This window comes from Castor canadensis, chromosome 6, assembly GCF_047511655.1.
Source record: "Castor canadensis chromosome 6, mCasCan1.hap1v2, whole genome shotgun sequence".
Lineage (NCBI taxonomy): Eukaryota > Metazoa > Chordata > Mammalia > Rodentia > Castoridae > Castor > Castor canadensis.
The window spans coordinates 111,618,290-111,638,902 of record NC_133391.1 but is presented as its reverse complement, the minus strand read 5'-3'; the positions used below and the strand labels follow the sequence as shown (position 1 = coordinate 111,638,902).

The 20,613-nt window shown below is 41.5% G+C and overlaps 1 protein-coding gene across 3 annotated transcripts in view; it reads left to right on the top strand.

The window, feature by feature from the left end:
* Positions 1-20,613, top strand: part of Rasgrf2 (Ras protein specific guanine nucleotide releasing factor 2) — a 254,789-nt gene that overhangs the window by 211,591 nt on the left and 22,585 nt on the right. For all 3 annotated transcript variants that reach the window (XM_074077198.1, XM_074077197.1, XM_074077199.1), the window contains exon 19: positions 15,948-16,060. In XM_074077198.1, coding sequence (XP_073933299.1) covers positions 15,948-16,060 — 113 coding nt within the window. The remainder of the gene's footprint in view (positions 1-15,947; positions 16,061-20,613) is intronic.

The following is a 20,613-nucleotide window of genomic DNA, read 5'->3' as shown; positions in this document are numbered from 1 at the left end:
CAAGACACCCACTTGTTATCTATTTATGCATTTTCAGTGCAAGTTTGTAGAATTTATGCCATTTTGTAAACTAAGGTCATGCCTCTTTACCTTTTTGGCTGGGGGCATACATAGTGCTTTCCTTACCCACTGTCAGGTACTCATGAATGAAAGTCTGGCTGACACCCTACAAGGAAAGAGAGAGAGAGAGAGAGAATGGGGTCCTTCTTGGCTCAGACCAGAATGTACAGAATGTATAGCACATATAAAATATGAGTTAGCTAATGAGAATGACACCATAAGAGGAAAGGGTACAGAGTTTCTGGGTCTGTGTTTATTATATTCTCAGAGGTTGTCATGGTCTGCTGCATGATCCTTGGTAGTGACAGCCCATCTGGTAGGGTCACCACGTGAACCACACTTCTGAAATCCCCGTGGAAACAGAACTTATTGATAAAAGTGGAATTTGGGCTTCACCAACAGTAAGCTGACAAAAAGTCTTTAAAATAAAAGCAATAAAGATAGAATTCTAAATAAAAGATGTAAAAATTCCATCTTATACATTATATATAAATAAAAATAGGCCCTGTATGTCTAAAATTCCAAGAACCATCCTCAGCTCATTGAAAATATATAGTATCTTGATAAACTGCTAATAAACCCATGTGGCCTCATTGCAGGTAAACCTCGATAGGTTTTCCCCTTTTCTGACTGTTATTCATTCCTCTATTTTTTTGGCTCAGGGTCTTGTCATCTAATCTCTGGGGCCCACAATGGTTTCTGGGATGCAAAGTAGCCTTACTAGACAAAGCTGAGCAGTTTCTCTTCCTGGACCTAAGCTTGGTCAACCATAAATTCTTACCAAAGCAGCTGGTCAGCAGTGGGGGTCAGGGCCTAGATGAACCTGGCCTCACCCCCCTCCTCTCTTCCAAATCTCTCAGGAACACTCTAGCCTTGCTTCCCTTTTCTCATTCTCCTCTGCCCTATTTTTCGAATTACCTCAAATAGGAATCCATCACGATTCCCAAATAACTTTTATAGTAGCTAGAAAAGAACCACATAGCCAGCAACACTAGATGGAGAGGGATTGTCTGACAATAAAGAGTTTTATAGTCTTCTGGTTTGATGTTCTGCAGTGTTTGTGGCCTAAGTGACTCCAGCTGTGCTTGCATGGGCAGGCACTTCCAGTTCCAGGTAGGGGGCTACACTGCCACAACAGCAGTCGTGTGAACACCATTGTGTCAGAGTTGTAAATTGCTCAGGTGTTCAGTCTTTTCCTCTAACATGACCATTGGATAAAATATGGACCCTGCTCTCTAGATCACTAAGGGGTCAAAGGGAGGTCCCACCGTGAACCCATTTGACTTTTTGTTCCTTCCCAGAGGATATGAGTGGACTTCATCTGTGGTTGTTTTCCATGACCCTGTGTGACCTCATCATGTGTAATCCTGTCACCTTCCTCATCTCAGGAGTTTTTAGCCATCCTTTCTGTCCAAGTGTGTGACATCGTGTGCAGGACATTTCTGCTACATTCTGCATGTCAACCAGGCTTTAGGGCATTTTCCACTGACTTGAGTGTCCAGGCTTCCTTCCTTTCCTTTCCTTTACTGAGTCATTTCTGGTGGCTGGGTAGTCATTGGGACTTTACGTGGGCAGTTTGGATGAGTCGAGGTGGGCTATGAGTGAGGGCGTGGTAAACATGAACCACTCTTAGTTCATGGAGGTCAAGGCCACACAGTGTGCCCATTGTCTCCTCTCACTGTCTGTGGACACTGCCCAAGCCAGTGTGGGTGTGGCCCTTGACTTCCCAGATTCTAAACAAGCTGATCCTGTGGTGCTTAGAGAAAGACAGAAACTCATCGTAGTACCCTTGTTTCAGTTTATCTAGAGGTCTCTACCAGGTGGTGTTAGAGAATCATTTCTTCTCTTGAAGTCTTCCAGCCTTTCCTTTTATTCTTTAGTATTTGGTAAAACTAGAATATTTCTTTCTTTCTTTTTCCTTCTGATTCTAAAAATTCTCATTTGTTAATACATTCCAGCCTAGTTTTTCCTTGTTTTGTTATTCCTTCACTCTCATTTGTTGCCATGTTGAAAGCAAAGCCCAGTCTGGGTTTTTCCCATGTGCCTTGTCTAGATCCACAAGAGAAGCAGCCTGGACTTGAGGGTTCCTGTTTTCTTACTCCAGCTTTGCCTCCATCTCCCTTGTGGAGCCCTGAGCGCCCTCTTGGCCTCTCTAGGTGTTCATTTCCTCTTCTGAAAATGAGAATAATGAGCTCTGCTTTACTTCCCCCAGGGACGGGATGAGAATTAAAGGCCATGTTGAATTAAGCTTAGACTACAATATGGATGGACATGTGTGATTAAAGAGGAAGAAATGCACTTTCACCTCCCTGCAGCCCAGCCTGTTAACTACCCTTGTATCTTTGTGTCTCCTTCTTCCTAGCTCTGCAATGCTGGGCATGTGGCAGATGTCTGGTAAACATCTGTCAAATTGAGTTTACATTTTAATGTTACTGTTATTCATTCTCTCCAGGAGGTCATTTGCTAACCTTTAGTTTCTAAGACACAGACTGTAATCACTAATGGACCTGAAAGCAAGGCCCTATATAAACAAACTCCAGAGAGAAGTGTTTTCATGAGGCGAGCATACACCTTTCTCCCGCTGGGAGGCCTTGTGTGTCATTTGCACAATTCCCAGGTCTCTGCAGGTATCAGAGCTGCAGACTTTGAAGTCAGATGCTCCCATGATTGCCTTTGTCCTCCTCTGTGCACAGGGAGACAGGTGAGGGACTTCAAGACTGGCAACAATTGATTGAGACCTGGGCTATTGTGACATCAGAGGCCTACTATGTGTCAGCTATAGCACTTTGGGTGCACTTTGATCAACTATTCTGAAGAAATACTCTGTCCACTCTGAGGAATTTGACAGACATGGCACAGCATTGATAGAGGAGCCTGTAACTGTGACTGCAGGTTACAAATGGCTTCTCCAGACTCTGGATACTGTCTGAAAGACAAGTGGCTGACAAGGAAACAATCACACATTTGCCCACCAGTCCACATCATGGGCTTCAGGGAATGTTAAAAAGCATGAGATCAGACGAAATTGACCTATTTACATAAAAACTCTGTCCCAAAGCATTTTTATGGAGGGAACGTTGCTACTTCTTTTTTGTTTTCTCACTTCCTTCATCTGCTCGTAAGAACTGAGCACCTCCAACAAGAATTGAGAACCGAGGTGAATGAGAGCAAGAGCCATGTGGTCTTTGATCTCAGGGAGCTTCTGGTCACAGGAAAGGCCACTGCACTTACTGTAACTACTTGTGCAACAGGTTGTTCCATCAGATTCTTCTGATTATCTCATATTTTCTGGCAAAGAACCAAAGGCTTGGGAGAAGGTACAGTGAATGGCAAAAGCCTATATGTCTTTAAAGGAGTCTCCAGGCCACCTAAGCTGGATAAGCAAAGAGCTCTTGAAATCAATCTGGCCAGATGTTGTGATCACTCACCATAGGAAGTTGAGATAGGAGAGGATGGTTTCCAGAGACAGTTGTCAGTGTCAGATCCTGTCTCCTTGGAGAAGGGGAAGAGATGCTTCTCCCTCATGTCAAGCCATAGGAAAGATGCTTCGAGGAAGCCACCTGGCCAGCCTGTCCTATGCAAAGGTTCAAGACACTCTCCAAGGCAAAGTGAAGAGAGATGGATGCACTGGGACCACACCTCACACTGTGAGACAGGGTGAGCCATGGGGAATCCCAGTCTGCGTCCAAGAGAACTGCCTGGGGGTGGGGGTGACCCCCATTGAGAGGGTCTGGCTGAATTGGTTTGCTAGCAGCCTAGGATCTGGGCTGAGTTGAAAGTGACTAACAGAAGGACAGACATTGTCTGTGTCCGGGAGCTGACTTTAAGTGCCCAGCAAAGAGTTCATCAAAGTACTCCATAGAGGCAGGCCAGCATTGTCCTTCTGCCACATCCGGAGGGAGTCAAGACCAGGCACTACCAGATTCCACTTTTTCCTCTGGACCTGGGCCACAGCAAATAAGTGGAGGAAGTGGTGGAGAGAATGGAGGAGGCCTTCTGTGCAGGCTCCCTGGCTTGGGACCAGCCAAGCGAGAGCAGGGTCACACATCTTATTTCGACTGAACTGAAGTGTTAAGCAATACATTGGACTGTGTGTTCTGACCATTGAAGTGAAAGTCTTCTGGTAACTAAGAGATCCGGGAAGACACTGGCGCCTGCCCAGACCTGCATGCAGGATGGAAAAAGATGCCCTACAGAGCAGTTTAATGGGATGACACTGCTTGGTGTTTTCGTCATTGTTTGACACAGGAAGTATAAGTTTTCTTGGGAGAACAGTTTCACAAACAAAATCACACTGCTATTATGTTTCTAACTCACTTTAGTCCTCTAATGTTCATTTTACACTTGATCTTAGCCAACAGACCAAGAAGCAATTAACGTTCATTTCATGCTGACCACTGAGGTGCATGTCAGATACACTGATAATGAAGAACTCTTGAATTCATATTTCATTTCATATGCCTTTTTGCATTTTATTGAGACATTGCACACTGCATTTAAAGGACCCGAAGCCTAAGTAAGTATGTAGCTTAATGATTGTGTACTGACTTCTGTAACTCTACGAAGGTGAAGACGTGGGTCTCATCTAGCACCCAAGAGGCCCCTTCCAGTCAGTGCCTCTCTACCTGAGCTGTGCCCAGTTGTCTATTAGTTTTAGTTTTGTTTTTGTTTTCATTATATATATTTTTATGTATTCAGTTTAAAACTCTTTACCTGTCAAATTATGTTAATTTCTTTCAGTTTGTTCTTTGATTTTTAACATTGCTTCTGATGCTTTTTGCATATAGATACCCTTTTTCCATTGTAAGAAAGTTTTATATACACTTTAACCTATAAACACACACACACATAGTCTCTATCAGTCTTTTGTTAAAATATATATTCTCTAACACCTTTTGTAACACCTTCTGACCACAGTTAGCAGATGAGTATAGTTTAAGGGCTAAAACAGGAATTAGTAACTCTGCAATCCCAGTCTGTAGTCAGTCCTAGCAGCTGAGGTGAAAGCTTTTACATCTCCAAAAATCACAGTGGGAGGTGAACTCAGTCCTGGTCTGTCTGGTAGAAAGGGACTCAGTGCTAGAGGAGCATAGAAATGCCAGGGGGAGAAGCAGTGGGGTGTAGGAGGGGAGTGAAGGTGGCTGGGTTGGGGGGGTGGGAGTTAGTGTGAGTTGACTAAAATCCCTGCTTTGGCATGTATTGGCTGTGTGACTCAACAAACCATTCAGCTCCTCCAGGCCTCCACTTCTTCCTCTACAAAAACAGAGATAATGCCACTTATTCCTTCAAGTGATTGGGAGGATTGTGGTTAAGCAGCTGTTACAGATGGATGCTCAGAGTTGCAGGTGGTTGCTCTCAATGGAGACAGCCTTGTGAAGGTACTGTCTAGCCCCAACCCAGCCCAGCAAGCAGGCAGAGGTCATAGGTCTCAGAGGCCCTCAGTGAGCACTGCCCAGCTGAACTTGTTGAGATGGTGGAAATGCTTTTTGTCTGTAGTGCCCAGTCCTGTAGACTCTAGGCACATGTGGCAAATTGACCCCCTGAAAGGTAGCTAGCACAGCTAAAAAACTAAAGTTTTGAAGTTACTTAATTTAATTACAATTAAATAGCCTTATAGCTAATGGTCACAGTATTAACAGCCAATTCTAAAGTACCCAAAAGTCCAGCTGGAAACCAGACCTAGTGCTCAGAACTGAGTTCCTAGCAGCTCCGAAACAGCCCCTGACAGGTGAGCTCCAGTGGAAGCCAAGGGAAAGAACATGTCTTTGTGTTGGGAAAGGCACAATGTCAGTGCTGGGGATGCACATCTCAGAGAGATGATAGCTTTTTCCCGGGAGGGGGGCACCAATGAGCATCCTATCTCCCAGTTTGGCCTTGGAGCCGTAGCCCTAAGCCATGGTGAAGTGAGAAATGTACTGTACTGACTAATGGTAGGGGGAGGAGTGGGTGCTGCTGGGTGGGCTTCCATTTAGTGAATTCAAGAATCTCAGGGACACAAAGGGTCCTACAGTTCCTCTCATCTGTTTGTTATTTTGACAGTTGTAGGAGTCTCATTAACTTTTTTTTTTTATTTCTTGGCATTGCTTAGTAAAACACAGAATTCAGTGTCACATTAGAGCACCGAGTTCAGATGTGTTCTTTGTTGCAGATCTGAAGTGGAGGTTGAGCCAGGACAAGCACAGCACAGTTTTCGGTGTGAGTGGGAGAATGCAATGTGTAAGAAACAACCCACTACTGAACAGGCAGTTCAGAGCTGTCACCTCTACTGACAGCTCCTGGCCAGCTGCCAGCTCTTTTCTGTCCTTGGTCTCAACTCCCTCCTGTCTATGCCCACTACTGCCCATCTGCCATGGGTACTTTTCCATCCATGTACCCTACCCAGCCTCGGCCCTGAGCAGAGAGTCTGCTCTTCCACTTGCAAGGCAGCCTCAGTGTGTGCAGGCCTGACCTTTGAGCCTTTTGCAGGACAGAGGATGTTTCTCTGGGCTGTGTCATGTGCCACATGAGGGTGCTGTCTGTCCCCTGTCTCCTGAAGGTCCTCAGGGCTTCACAATCCCTCCCTCTCCAAGTCCTCATCACAGCTGTTTCCAGGGGAGATGTGTCACTAGTACCTGAGCTTGAAGGAGGAATCAGTGGATCCTATAGAATGATCTAGAAGCCAGCCAGAGGCTGGATATTGTGGATATTTGTTTGTTTGTTTTTGGTATTAGGATTTGAACTCAGGGTCTCATGCTTGCTAGGCAAGTGCTGTATTACTTGAGCAGTGCCCCAGTCCTTTTATTTTTTATTTTGTTTTTGAGACAGGGTCTTGCTAACTCTGTCCAGGCTGCCCTAGAACTCTCAATCCTCCTGCCTCCACCTCCTCAGTAGCTGAGTTTACAAGCATGTACTTCCATGCCTGGCTTTATATTGTTTTAGTTATGATATGGGCACATGGTCTTTTATAGGTAACCTGAGAACCTAAATCTTCACTGAGAAGTTTTCTTCCTCTATGAGGATGAATGTGAATGGCAGATCCTGATTTTTTTAAAAAAATAACAAATACAGCATCACTTGAATGCCTTAAGCTCTATTCTAAGCAGTTTTCAAAGGGTAAGTCATTTACTCCTGACTACACCCTTTTGGGGTAAGGAAGGTAGATGTCATTATCCCTGTTTTGCAGATGGGGAAATTGAGAGATTCAGTGGTTTCCCCGAGATTACATGGAGAGCAGAGGGCAGTGCCAAGGTTCCCCACCCTGTGCCTGGCTGCACAGTCTGTGCTCACAACCCCTCATCTCACAGTGTCTCCATCTCACCAGCCAACTCTTTGGAGACAGAGCATTCAAGATATAAAATGTAAAAATCCACTTCTGATTCAGAATAGTGAGAATATCATATGCTTTTCTGCTTGATTTCTAAATCTTTCCCTAAAAAAGTTACTTTCCAGCTTGAGTCTATTTTGTGTTGCTTAAACACACAGGACTTAGATCTGCTAAGAATTGGCACGGGGCAGAGCACTGTGTGCCCTCTAACTACTACTGTAGCACTTCTGAGTTCAGCACCTCCCAGCAGATTCTGGGTCCAGCCAAGTGGTGCAGCTACAACTGTCAATAGTGAAGGGCCAGGACTTCTAAACATCCCACCCCAAAACGTGGTGGGCTGCCTCCAACTGCTCAGCTGCCTCAAAGTACCATGAGGCTCTTGGGCCCAATTCCTAGCCGGTAAGAGCTGATAAGGATACCAGAAACAAGAAGATAAAAAATTTAGTCTCAATGCAAGATGCTGGCAGCTATGAAATACTTCTTAATGAAGCAATAGTTGTCTACTTCTTCATGTTGATTTCACCCGTAATCAGTGCCCACTCACTTGTGGTTGTCTACACCCCTTCCTGCTGGCTTCTGTGTATCTCAGCTAAGAGAGCTTAGACACACACCAGGTACAAAGCAGTGTTTGTTCACAAACTCACACTTCCCATTGCAGCAGCCAAAGTAAACTAGAGAATGCTGTTTCATTAAAGTAATACAGCAACTTCCTTTCCTCTGCTTTCGGTTTCCTGGACTCATAGGCTGGTATTGGTCTTCATCACTCCAACACTGAGCCTGCTGTGTAACCTCCTTCACATTTGTTCTTTCCCATCTCCCTCTGAGTAGACAGTTCTTCAAAGATCTCTGGGTCTAAAAGGAATCTTGGGGAAAGAAATCTGGAAACGTGATGAGGGGCTGTCCTCCCAATGTTGGCTTGCTGGTTTCCTTATTTGTAAAAAGGGCAAAACGATTTGCATGGGGAAAGTTCTTATGCACAACTGAATTAACTGTCAGAGGAAAATGTAAAATTTGTGAAACTATTCTCTGATAAGTATAAATATTCTTCTTTGTTAATCCTGAGGATACTTTTTTTTAATTCTCTTTTCCTCTGGACCAAACAATCAAGTAAGAAAATCCTAGTTCATTTAACTACTTAACCATTTTTTCCTATCTTTTATACATTTCTGTTGCTACTCTTTAAATTCCCCTAAGCTTTCCAGGGTTTTCTTAGTATCTGATGAGACATTTATAACAGGATTTATTAAGTTGGTATGAACCAGACTTAAGCATTTAAGGAACCAGCGTCCTCAGTAGGACTTATTTTCAGTTTCCATTAGTTCTCAAGACAGAAATTTAGCTTTCCTGTAGAATAAGTGAGATTCTTTAATCTTTAGTGGATGGATTTTGTTGACAGATCATTGCTCAGTGCTGTGTGGAATCTGTTGTACTTGAATAGGGTCTTACCTCTGCAGGAGTTTTCTGCTGAAGAGCCATGGGGAGCTCCAACTTTTCCTCACTTACATCTTTCCACTGTCATACTCATACTTGGACCTTGGGAACATTTCTAGAGACCATGACATACAGCCATTTCCTCAGCATGGGGAGTGATAGCCAGACCTGCATTGTGACGTCCACAGTCCTTGTTTGATGAGCCATGCCTGGACCAGAGCTCCACCACTTCAGAGCTCTTCCAGGATATCAGAAGCCAACTCATGCACACTGATGTGCTCAGGCCCCTGGCTTCTGCCATGCCTGCTGCCCTTCCCTTTGTTTTCCTAGCCTCCTCTCTCTGTTCCCAGATGTCACCAGTCTGAGTTCCCCTTCTCTTTGCATGAAGTCTCTCCTTGGATTAATTAGGAAGGTGCTACTTCTGCTACATTCCTGCAAACTGAATGTGTCTCTCTTGAAGATAAAGAGAATGTACATTTGTCCACCAGGGTTCTGCATCAGGGTTTTCCCCTCGCTAGACCATTTTCTAATACATTTCTAAGGCTTATATTACAGCTAAACTCAAAGATAATTTTATTGACAGATGATGTTATTTAACTAAGAAAAATTTAAACATTAAGTTTAAAAGCAGGCCCCTCCAGATTTTCTTTTTCCCTCCAGTCTTTTTCATTGTCTTGAAAGCTGCAATCCATATCCATTAACCACCTATCTAGAAACCTAATGGAAAACACAGCCTCTGGAAAAATTCTCTTTCTTTCTGATACATGTTTTTAACCTCCTGATTCCCATTTGTGGCCTCAAGAAGTAAGTTTGGGTGCTATCTCATTTATGGCTCAGTATTTCAACATTCCTATAAGCACAACTATTCAGAACTGGAGGCTGAGTTTTAGTAAGTCATTCATACGTAGAGTCATTTGTCAGAAAATAATCTAATAAACACCTTTCTGGATGGTGTTTTCCTTCTTGCTGAATTGGCATTGTACACTCCCATTTGCCTCTTCCCTGTTATTTTTGTTTTAATATATCTCCCATGTTTTGTTCTGTGCTTTCTTCTTGTAGCCTCCCACTTCACAGCTGCTAGTTTTCCAAACCAACAGCATAAGAATGAGGTAGTTTGTTATCACTTGTCTTAAATTCAAGTACCCTCTTCTTGGATTTTTGCCCATTCATTCAACAAATATTTGTGGGCCAACCAAGAACAAGGTACTGTAGTTGTTAAATTTGAGGGTTAATTATACCCAGAATTTAATACCTGAAATATAAGGTCCTAGATGGTAATCAGATATACATTTGCTTCATACTCTGATTCTCTTTGTAGGTTCAAGAACCTGATGAGTAATTAATGATTAGTAAGTGTTGAATATGTATTGAAAGTTTAGAAATTCTAGTGTTGTTTTGTAGGGTTTAATATCAAATAAATTGCCCTTCCTTTGGTTTTTCAATTAGGGTGTTCTTTTCCATAGTGTGAAACAAAGAGTTTGTACAGTATATTTGTAGTTAGGCAATGGGAAATGCTGGAAAACCCCCATTCACTTTTCCAGTGAGAGGCCCTGTTTCAGAGTGCTCAGAAGTGATGAGAACCAGGCAGGCCAGAGGTGACAGGGTTTGGACATCTTAGCCTTTAACCAGTATACTCTCTCCTGGGATTGAGTTTCAATATTAAAGTTCTAGACAAAGTATCCTCTCCTCAAGAGAGTTGAAAGCCATACTGATGTAGAGGCCTGTTACCTGTAGTTCATTAAAATGAGTCCAGTGGTGTGTGTCCCAGACATGTCAAGGTCAATTTGCCTATATCTTAGCATGATTACTCAGCATCTTTGTCTTGGTTTCCCAAAGTACAAAATGGCCTGAATCTAACTTAAATCTACATCATACTTGCAATTCTTCATCTTGTGTAGTCAAAAGAGAAAACTGAGTTATGCTTTTCATTTTCTGGAAAGTCAAGTTAAATCCAAATCTCTTATTTTTGAGGGTAGCACATCCTAAGCCCTTTCTTTATGAATGATTTGTTCTAAGATTTTAAATTATCTTTGTGACATTACTCCACACCGTGCTGTTCCCACTTTCCTTTTTAAAATCTCTGGCCACTGTTAGGAATACACTGTATTGATTCTAATGAGAAAATTACTCTCACAATTCTCTTCATCTTCAAACTGTGTTTACTGAACCAGATTTTCCCAGGATCCTAGGGTTCCCTTGGCTATCCAAGGCATATTCCTTCCTGATCACCATCCTGTTGTCCTGGAAGAATGAATGTGATTCTAGAATGGGTAAGCCATCAATGGGGATTAGTTTTAAAGTGCTGAAGACTATGATTTATTGCTTCACATACTATTTTTCTGTTGCACGATGAAGTTTTATTAATGCAAACTAGTTTGTTCAGACTGGAAACTGAGTCTGAAGATTCCTGGGTTCAGGTGGAAAATGGTTCCGGACTCAGACAATGTTTGACATTTCAGCCTGCCCTTCTCCAGTCAGCCACACAACAAATGCACTGATAGCCACTTTTTCTGATCCTGTGGTGTAGCAGTTAAAAACTCAGGCATTGGCCGAGCCTGCCTGAGTCCAAATTCTGGGTCTGCCACCTGCTACCTGTGGGACTGGGTAGGACTCTTAGACTCTGTACTTTGACTTTCCATATGTAAAATAAGAATGATGGTGAGGGCTTTGCAAGTTTCTTGTCGAAGGCTAAGGTGATTAAATATTACCTAACACTGGGCAGCCTCTCACTAAAGTCTTCATTATCTCACTAAGGTTATGATTATCATTGGCTCATCCCACAGAAGAGCATTCTGACATCATTGATAGTTTTTGCTCCTAAGCACACTCCTGCCTTGACTGAGGGCTCCCCCACCCCAGCTATTATCTTATTGAAGGTGGCTCCCCACTTTTAGATGTGTCCCCTGGCCTCCTGGCTTCTTTAGTTAATGTTTCCTTCATCTGCCCTTCCACCGAGACTGGCTTGCATTCTGCTTCTCCCCCAGAGCCTTCTGCATTGACTTGCTCAATAGTCATCATTGAAAGAATAAGAGCTATGATCTCCTTTTTAGAGATCAAGATATAGACATCTCCCTTTTTCTGTGTGATTTCTTTTTTCCAATTGTTGATCTCCTCATTCCTACTGCATGAATTGGGAAGCAAAGACAAAGCTAAATTGTTTGCTATGATAACTTCAGGTGGCTACCTTGTGTCTTTTGGGTGCAGCAGGTTCACTCACAAGGTGCACAAAGTTTTGTGTGACAGCCTGTGCAGGCAAACCCTCCCTGCCAAACACCAAGCTGGCCAGGGCATTGGACTCCATAGTACACAGTGGCCCGGCAGCACCATCTGGTGGGTGTCGCCTGCTGTCTGCAAAGCCGCTCTGCTGTGCCTGACATGCAGGTTTGTGAAATGCAGCCCAAATTACATTTTAGATAATCATGAAATGATCAGCTAGACTTATGAATAATTTATCTCTGGATTTACATAGGCCAAATGTCTTTTTCCTGCTTCAGATTTCTTTGTATTGGGAAACAACTGCTATATTTTTAAGAGGAACTTTAGAATGACTAATTCTGTATTTTACATGCATTCGTGAAAAATAAAAATATGTACTCTGGGTGGTGCATCAGAGGATTCAGCTTTTTTTTTTTTTTTTGAGGGGTTGAGGGTCTTTTTTGCATAGTTTTTTTAACAAAAGCATTGTGAAGTCTTGCTCTTCAGAATGTGCTCCCTGCACCAGCAGCATTCACATCACCCAGTAGCTTGTAAGAAACATAAACTCTCTCTCTCTCAGTTCCAGCTCTAAATTGGCTCAATCAGAGCTAATGACTGCTTTGCACTTGGGTTTGAGATGCACAGGTGACAGAAGTCAAACGGGAGACCTGTGTTCTTGCCTCAGCATCGCCTTCTCCTTCCAGGTCCAGTCTCTACCCAGATGGCCACATCTTCTCAGCCTTGGTGGCTCAATTGTCCAGAGATTAGGAGATGGTGGCTCCTGTCTTGTCTGATGCTGGAGCTGTTGAAAACAACTGAACTCATACATAGGAGTTTTTTTCCAACATTGTAAAAGCCTTTGCAACTGTAAGGAAAACGGGGAGGAAAATCTTCACATTTCATCCTCAGCTATCAGAGAATTGGCTCTTTATCAATGATAGCAGTAGCAGAGCCAATATTCAACTGTCTGTAATCACTCATCATCCTTTGAATAGTGTCTGGGAAGACTGTACCAACTCTTCCAAAGACCCCACTCAGGCAGTCTTCCAAGAGCTCAAAATAATAGAATTACAATCTATTTTTCTTAATGAGGCCTTTCACACTTGCCATCCTGGGACTCCAGAAGCATCCCCCATTGAGCCCAGTATAGGGCACAGCAGGTGCTCAATGGTGCTTGTAGATAAATCCACTAATTAGCCCTCAGCAAGGCCTGAACGGTAGTCTCATGTCCTTCACACTAATCATGCCGTTTATGATAATCAGATTATTTGCATTGTTAGAGACTTATATATATCAAATATTCATTAAGGAAATAGACTCCCAATGGCTGAGAAATCCTTTGGTAGTGCATAAAGATCCAAGTAGGTGAGATCGTTAACTGTTTACAAACACCATGTTCTTCACCTTTAAATTTCCATGAAATGAATAGGGGATGGAACAAAGGAAAAAGAAAATCAGCATTTTTCTTTATACCAGAGCTGAATCCAGGTCCAAGTACTTCCCTAGAAGCTCTACCACTTGACATAGAGGAGACAAAAAAAAAAAAAAGATTGATAAGAGATATTAACATTTGTGTTGCCCTTGGGCTCCAGTGTCTCCTGTTCCCCAAGAAATGATACTATTGTCAAACAGTGAAAGTGGAATATTAAGAATAGTTTATTATTCAGTTTGTCATGAAATTGATGCAAAAATATTCAATTCAAATTACATTGTCTATGATTTGTGAAATTATAGATGCTTTGCTCCTAATTAACTGAAGATAGTAACATTATACTGTTTTCTTTTTACCTGATTCATTGCCATTAGCAATGTTCCCTCCAACCATTTAAAAGAGTTTAGAATGTCAGTTGTTCAAAATTACTTTCGTTAAAGTTAAAATGTACTTACAGTAACTTATAATGTAAAAAATCAGCAAAGTGGTAATATAATTGTTATAATAAAATGAGTTATAATAATTATAACAAGTTTATGTGGGGGAAATAAACACTCATGCCTGCACCTATAAAGATAACAGTCTATCAGAGTATGATCCTTGAATGCAGGACTTTGTAGCATTCAGTTCATCTCTGAATACCTAACAGTTCCAGTCTGCTGTCCGGAGATGGTTTATAAGAATACCTTTCATTCAAGAATGCAAGAGCCACACTCCACCTTTTCATTCTTTTTTTTCCCCAAACATTTTACCTTGAAAATTTTCAAATCAAGAGAAAAATTTTCATAATAAAACAAAGTACACTATACACATCTAACATCACTATTCTAATATATTTACATTTATTTTTTCTCTTTCTCCCTGACCCCAAGGACAAGGACTTACATGACAAGCAGTAAGTTGACCAAATTCAGGAACATTTGACATTGGTATAATGCTCTCAATTAGTGCACAGTCCTGATTTAATTCTGTCAGTTGTCACAGTAAAGCATTCCCACCTTGACCCCAGGTCTAATCCAGGTTCTTCTGTTGCATTTGGCTGTTGTCCCTTTGGTGTCCTTTAAACTGGAACAGTTCCTCAGTTTTTCTTTGTCTTTCAAGACATTAACATTTTTGAAGAATACAGGTCAATGCTGCCTCACAATTAGATTATGCATTTTGGGTATGAATACTAAGGAAGTGATGTTACATTACAGACAGTACGTTAGTAGGAATGTGATGTTGGTTTGTCCCATCGTTGACAATTTTTGTAACTTTGATCCCATGGATAGGGCCCCAGATTCTCTCTTTGTAATTAATGAGTCATCTCTACAGAGTACTCTGAGACCGTCAATTCTGTCCCCAATGCATTTACCTAGCCATTTTAGCATCCCCTCATGATCCCTGCCTGAATCAGTTACTACTTATTCTGCTGAAAATTGTGACTTTCCACTCACTTATTCCTTTGCATTTGCTAGTTGGAAATCTATTGTAAAGAATAGTTTTATCTTGATGTAGGCATGTATGTATGCATCTATATATCTATCTTCTATCTGTCTACTTACCTATCTACCTATTTATCCTTGTGAGTATCAATAAGGGCTTGCAGGGTCTTTTTCCTCAGTTGGTTATTGCTCATTATTCTCGATCATTTTGATACTTATATTGTCCTAACTCTGCCTGCTTCAATCTCATCCCTGTGTTTTTTTGACATGAACCCATCAGTTTGTGAGTATTATTTATTCTTTATCCCCTAGCATATCTATATGGTATAGAACTAGATATAGGTACTGGTACCTTTGGCATATCTTCATTCAAATTTCCACCCAAAGGAGAGATTTTATTCTTGTAATAAATATGTTTTTGAGTTACTGCTATGTCCAGTTAGTGATCTTACTGATGGTCCAGTGGACATCCAGACAATTAAATTGGCCTTTTCAGTGTAGCATGATAAATTATGATAACAGTGAGTTAGTTGTGTGTTCCATAGAAGCCTAAAGGAAAAATTCCTGACCCTATTGGTCAATTAAAAAAGACTCCAGGGAGAATGTATAGTACCTCCTATAGAAAAATGAATTGAAATTCATTTGGGGAGGCAGCACAGTGTTCTAGGCTGGGTAAGCACATATCTTTCTAGAGAACTGAGAAAATTTGTCAAGTCTAAGATAGTGAGAGCGAATGTGTGTGCACATGTGTATGTGTGTGTTGGAAACCATGAGGAGAGATGAGGCTGGAGAAGGCTGAGCCTTGTAAGCTCTGTTAAAGACCCTCACTAATTGCTGTTCCAAGAGTAGCAGTTTTCAACCCTGGCTGCACATTCACATCCTCTTGGGGGTAGGGGTGGACCTGTGAGAAATACTAACAACAGGGCCCCATCCCAAACCACTTAAGCTAGGATTTCTGGGAATGGGGGTAGGGATGCTCTAGGGTCCACTCATTTCAATTTCTGTACCTAGCTTCTGGAAATTTGTCATGCACAAGAGCGTCACATGACACAGAGATAAATGCTTGAAAGTAAAATTTAAAAAGACTCATTTTATTTTATAGGATTTTGAACTCAACAATGAACTAAAGATGAATGTCCTAAACTTGCTAGAGGAAGTTTTGCGAGACCCTGATCTTCTTCCCCAAGAAAGGAAAGCCACAGCGAATATCCTGAGGTAAAGGCAATTGCAGGTGTTGATTGAGTTATGTTGGCTGATTTGTGCTCTGTTCATAGAAAATAAGATCCTATCAAAACCAGAAGGATAAATCTTAGAATCCTGGGGGCACAGGGATGGTGTTCTCACCAGTGAAATATTATTTATCATCTTCTCTTTCTTGGGGGCAATTCGGGGTCTGTTGTCTCAAGGAGACTTTTGATTGGGCGGCATAGCTCCTGTGGAGTGCAGCTGCTCCTTTTTGTGTGCATGGATGGTTTCTGTAGAATCAGGTGTCTAAGAGAGGAAGCCCCGAGGACCCTTCCTGTGAGTCTAGCAGGCAATGCAGGGTTCTTTTTCTTCCTGTGGGTTCTAAGTGTTTACCATTAGTCCCCATTTTGGGGCAGGGTAGTAGTGTTTCTGTGGGAGTCTTGGAGCAGTTATGTACTTTCCTCAGCCTGTTCCACTGCTCCTAGGCCAATTTATTTGTCAACTTTTTTGCTTAGGTTTTCTACATCAGGTAAGTTAGCATGGGATTTTAAAAAACATGACCTCACATGTCTATGTGATCAGGCTGGGACTTGGAGTATTCCACTAGAGACTTGTATGTGTCCATAGTTGTAATGCCCAGCATTTAAACGGCTAACAAGCTCTATAGCTTCTTGAACTTGTGGGTGGGTTTTTTTCCTAGTCCACTCTACATGAAGAGGGCAGCCATCTGTGACTTCATGCAAACATTTCGGTTATAGCTTCACAGCTTACCCATGACTCTATCTGCAGTCCCACTTGAGAATGGGAAGCCTGCCATGTATCCTCTAGGGCCTGCTACTCCTTTACTGTTCTGGTTTCTAGTTCCCTCTTTACTTACAGTCCTAGAAATGATCTTTTCTTTCTTCCAAGCTTGGGTACATTGTGTCTGTGTAACATGTTATCCAGAAAATATGTGGGTAGAAGGGAGTCTGTTTCAGTTCAGTCCACCATGTTTGTGGAAGGTCCTCCCTGATGCAGCAGTACCAGATCTTGGTTTGTGATGTTTTAACAACTGGCCCATAAGTCATTGTAAACCCCCAGTAGCTGAAGATACCATAGCCAAACCATTCTTTGGTATAGAGCCCATTGTGGGTTGGATTATTATTTTCCCCCCACCCAAGAAAAAGATATTTTGAAATCCTAACCTCCAATACCTCAAAATGGGCCTTATTTGGAAATAAGACTGTTGCAAATATAATCTGCTAAATTGAGGTCATACTGAATTGAGTAGGCCCCTAATCTAATGTGACCTATGTTCTTATAAGAAGATAGCTATAGAAGATAGAGACAGAAAGGGTCATATAGAGATGGAGGCAGACATTGGAGTTATACAGCTGCAAGCCAAGAAGCACCAAAGATTCTGGCAATCTAGGACCATCCAAAGCTAGGAAAAGGCAAGGAAGGAATCCCCTGTTGGCTTCAAAGGCAGCAGGCTCCTGCTGACACCTTGATCTCAATTTCTGTTCCAGAGCTATAAGACAATCCTGTGCATTTCTGTTGTTTTATTTTGTTAAGGCAATCCTAGGAAACTCTGAGGAAACTTTCCCGCTTTTTTCCATTCTGTGAAAGCATCTAAGAAAGCTTAGGGATTTTACCTGGATCTATTTTCAATTTTTAAAGGTATAAATATTCAGGTAAAGCCTGGTTTCAGTGAATGAGTAACTATGTCTGACAGTGATCACTTTTTCTGTTTTCTTCATGTAAACAGTTTATTATGCAATTTATATTTAAAATATTGATATTTTGAAACTATGTTTTGCAAGTTTATACCCCTTAAGGACATTTGATGAATATCTGTCAGGGAAATGAGAGTGTTCTGATGGGAAAAACCTATCAGGATTGGCCAGCATGAAGCTCCCATCTCTGTTTCCAAACCTTTGACACCTCTGCCAGGCATCACTAATGAATCCTGAGCAGGCTCTGTCTGCATTAGGAGGTGACTTCAGAAACCACTTAACTGGAGTTAGTACTTAAGATGAATCCTATTTACCATCTCAGGTCTTTATTTTTCAGAGGCCTCAGATATCCCAGTTCTCTTTGCCAAGAACTAGGAATGTAAGACAGAAAGAGAACAGACATTTAGTAGACATACAGTCTAGGAGTACGACATGGAGCACAGCCTGATTTGAACTTTTGCAGGATGTCATAGGGGTTAACCATGTGGAAATGTTAAGTTTCTTAACCCATCTGAACATCAGCTTCCTCATTTATAAAATGGGGTAGGTAATACATACTTCATTGGGTTGTTGTAACAACTACATGATATAACATGGTATAAAGATATGTTAACACAATGCCTAAAATGTAGTTCACACTCACAGTAGACTTGTTACTGTTATTTTAGAAGCACTGAGAGCTCTTAGATGAAATAGCTTCTGCCATCAAGGCGATACGGCCCAATTGACACCTGGCTGGATCTTCATTGGACTGAATCTCCTTAAGCTTCATCACCTTGTCTATACAAAGAGAGTACAGACCAGTATCAGGGCAGAGGACAGTGCTCTTGGCTCTGTTTTTAGACTAATAATTTCTATAGTTAAAGGAGGAATTTTCCATTCATAAAACTTAGGCAATTCCATATCCTTCTAAGCCTATTTAGTGTTTCATATTAAATTCACAATTATTAAGCTGATTATTCTGCTGACCAATGTGGATAAATACACCAGAATCCTGGTATGTTTATCAAAACCTATTGGTAGTCAGATGTGAGGAAAATTTTTCCTATATGGGGACTGGACCAGAGGTCAGTGAGCTCCATATCTGAAGGGGAACAATTCTGCACACACCACAACAAATGCAGGTTATGCCTCTGAGAAACAAAACATAGCATATTCTAGTTCAATGGAGCCCAGATATTAGAGATTTGTATGCATTCCAGTCATGTAACAGTGAGATATTAACATAAAACATATATTTAAATGTATATTTCATTACCACATTAAAGCAAAGGCTCTCTCTGATGAGCCCCCTGACTGCCTCTCAGGGATTATTTAATGATGAATACACACGATTACTATATGAATCAGTTACCCTGTTTGTGAATAAAAACCTCTGTTCAAGACTTTTGCATTTCTAAAATACCACCGATCCAAAATTGTCCAAATTTTTTTATAGTCTTCAAAATCTACCCAGTGTAGAGATTTTAGCAGACACTTAACACGCCACAAGATGAAAAGAAATGGTGATTAACTTTCTGGAAGGTCAACTGTGATGGACTCAGATCATAAAATGATCATCCCCAAACTTCAAATGTTAAATGTCAATGTAACATGTGAAATGTCCAATAACAATGAAACCAGAGTGCATCATGGAATATTAGGGTCAGATTATTGAGAAGAGGAACATTTGATAGGAGAGTTATGTAACTTTGGTTTTTGGTTTTTGGTTTTTTTTTTTTACCATTTCTTTCCAAGAGAAAGATACTGCCCAGTTTCATGAAAATGTCTCTCCCGTTGTCACTTATAGTTCTGGGGCCACAGACCTCCCTTCAGGAACCTGTGTCATAGTGGAAAGAATGATGAGCACATTGGGAAAGAGTCACATTTCTCTGTCTACTGTGTATAACCTTTAAATGTGACTGAACAGTCTTTGGAGAAAGAATCATCTTTCACTAATTTTCCTTAATCTACCCTTTACCATAAGATGACTCTATTTTTTGTTCATAAGTGATCTGACTCATTGCTAACAAGAGGACTACCACAAGTATAATCTAGAAGGATCCTGTGTGAGAGCTTTAGAAAGAGGGAAAGAAGATAGAGGGAAGGAGCTGGCGTTTATCGGCTATGTGCTCTATGAGGGACCTTGAAGAAGGACCTCCATAGCCATAAGGGGCATTAGATAACAGGGAGAGCTCATTTGGACCTGCACCCAGGGTAAATTAGTCAAGTGCTTGGGTGTGCTTGACATGAGGTGGGCATATAGTAAACTGTCTCTGTTGGCTTGGTATTTTTGAGGATCATGGTCCTTGTTTCCACCAACTGTGAACACAACAGAACACCACATCATTACGTCTTTTAAAACTGGGGGGTAGAGGGAGGGGGCGGGGTGGGTGGTAAGGAAGGGAGTGGGCGGAGGGAGGAGAAATGACCCAAGCATTGTATGCACATATGAATAATAATAATAAAAAAACTGGCTTCCTCCAAAGAAGCCATAAGCCAAGGAACACAGGCAGTCTCTGGAAGCTGGATTCTTCTCTATGGCCTTCAGGAGGAATGCAGCTTGGTGACCCATCTTAGACTTCTGATCTCCAGAACTGTAAAGTAGCAAATTTCTGTGGTTTTGGCAACACCCCCCCCAAAAAAAATTACCCTGGTTTCCTCCAGCACACAGGCTCCATAGATTGTTTAAATATTGTAATGCTTTAAATATGTGCTTGTAACTTCATTTTGGAAAACTTAAAATGCTCAGCCAGATAGCGTGTTATATAATTGGATGCCCACTCAGTATAATTCTCTTAGACTAAGAATTTCTTGTTGGACATAAAATATCCTCCCACTTAGAAGCTGGTATTTTGGGTATTAATTAATTTATGTATTATTTATTTA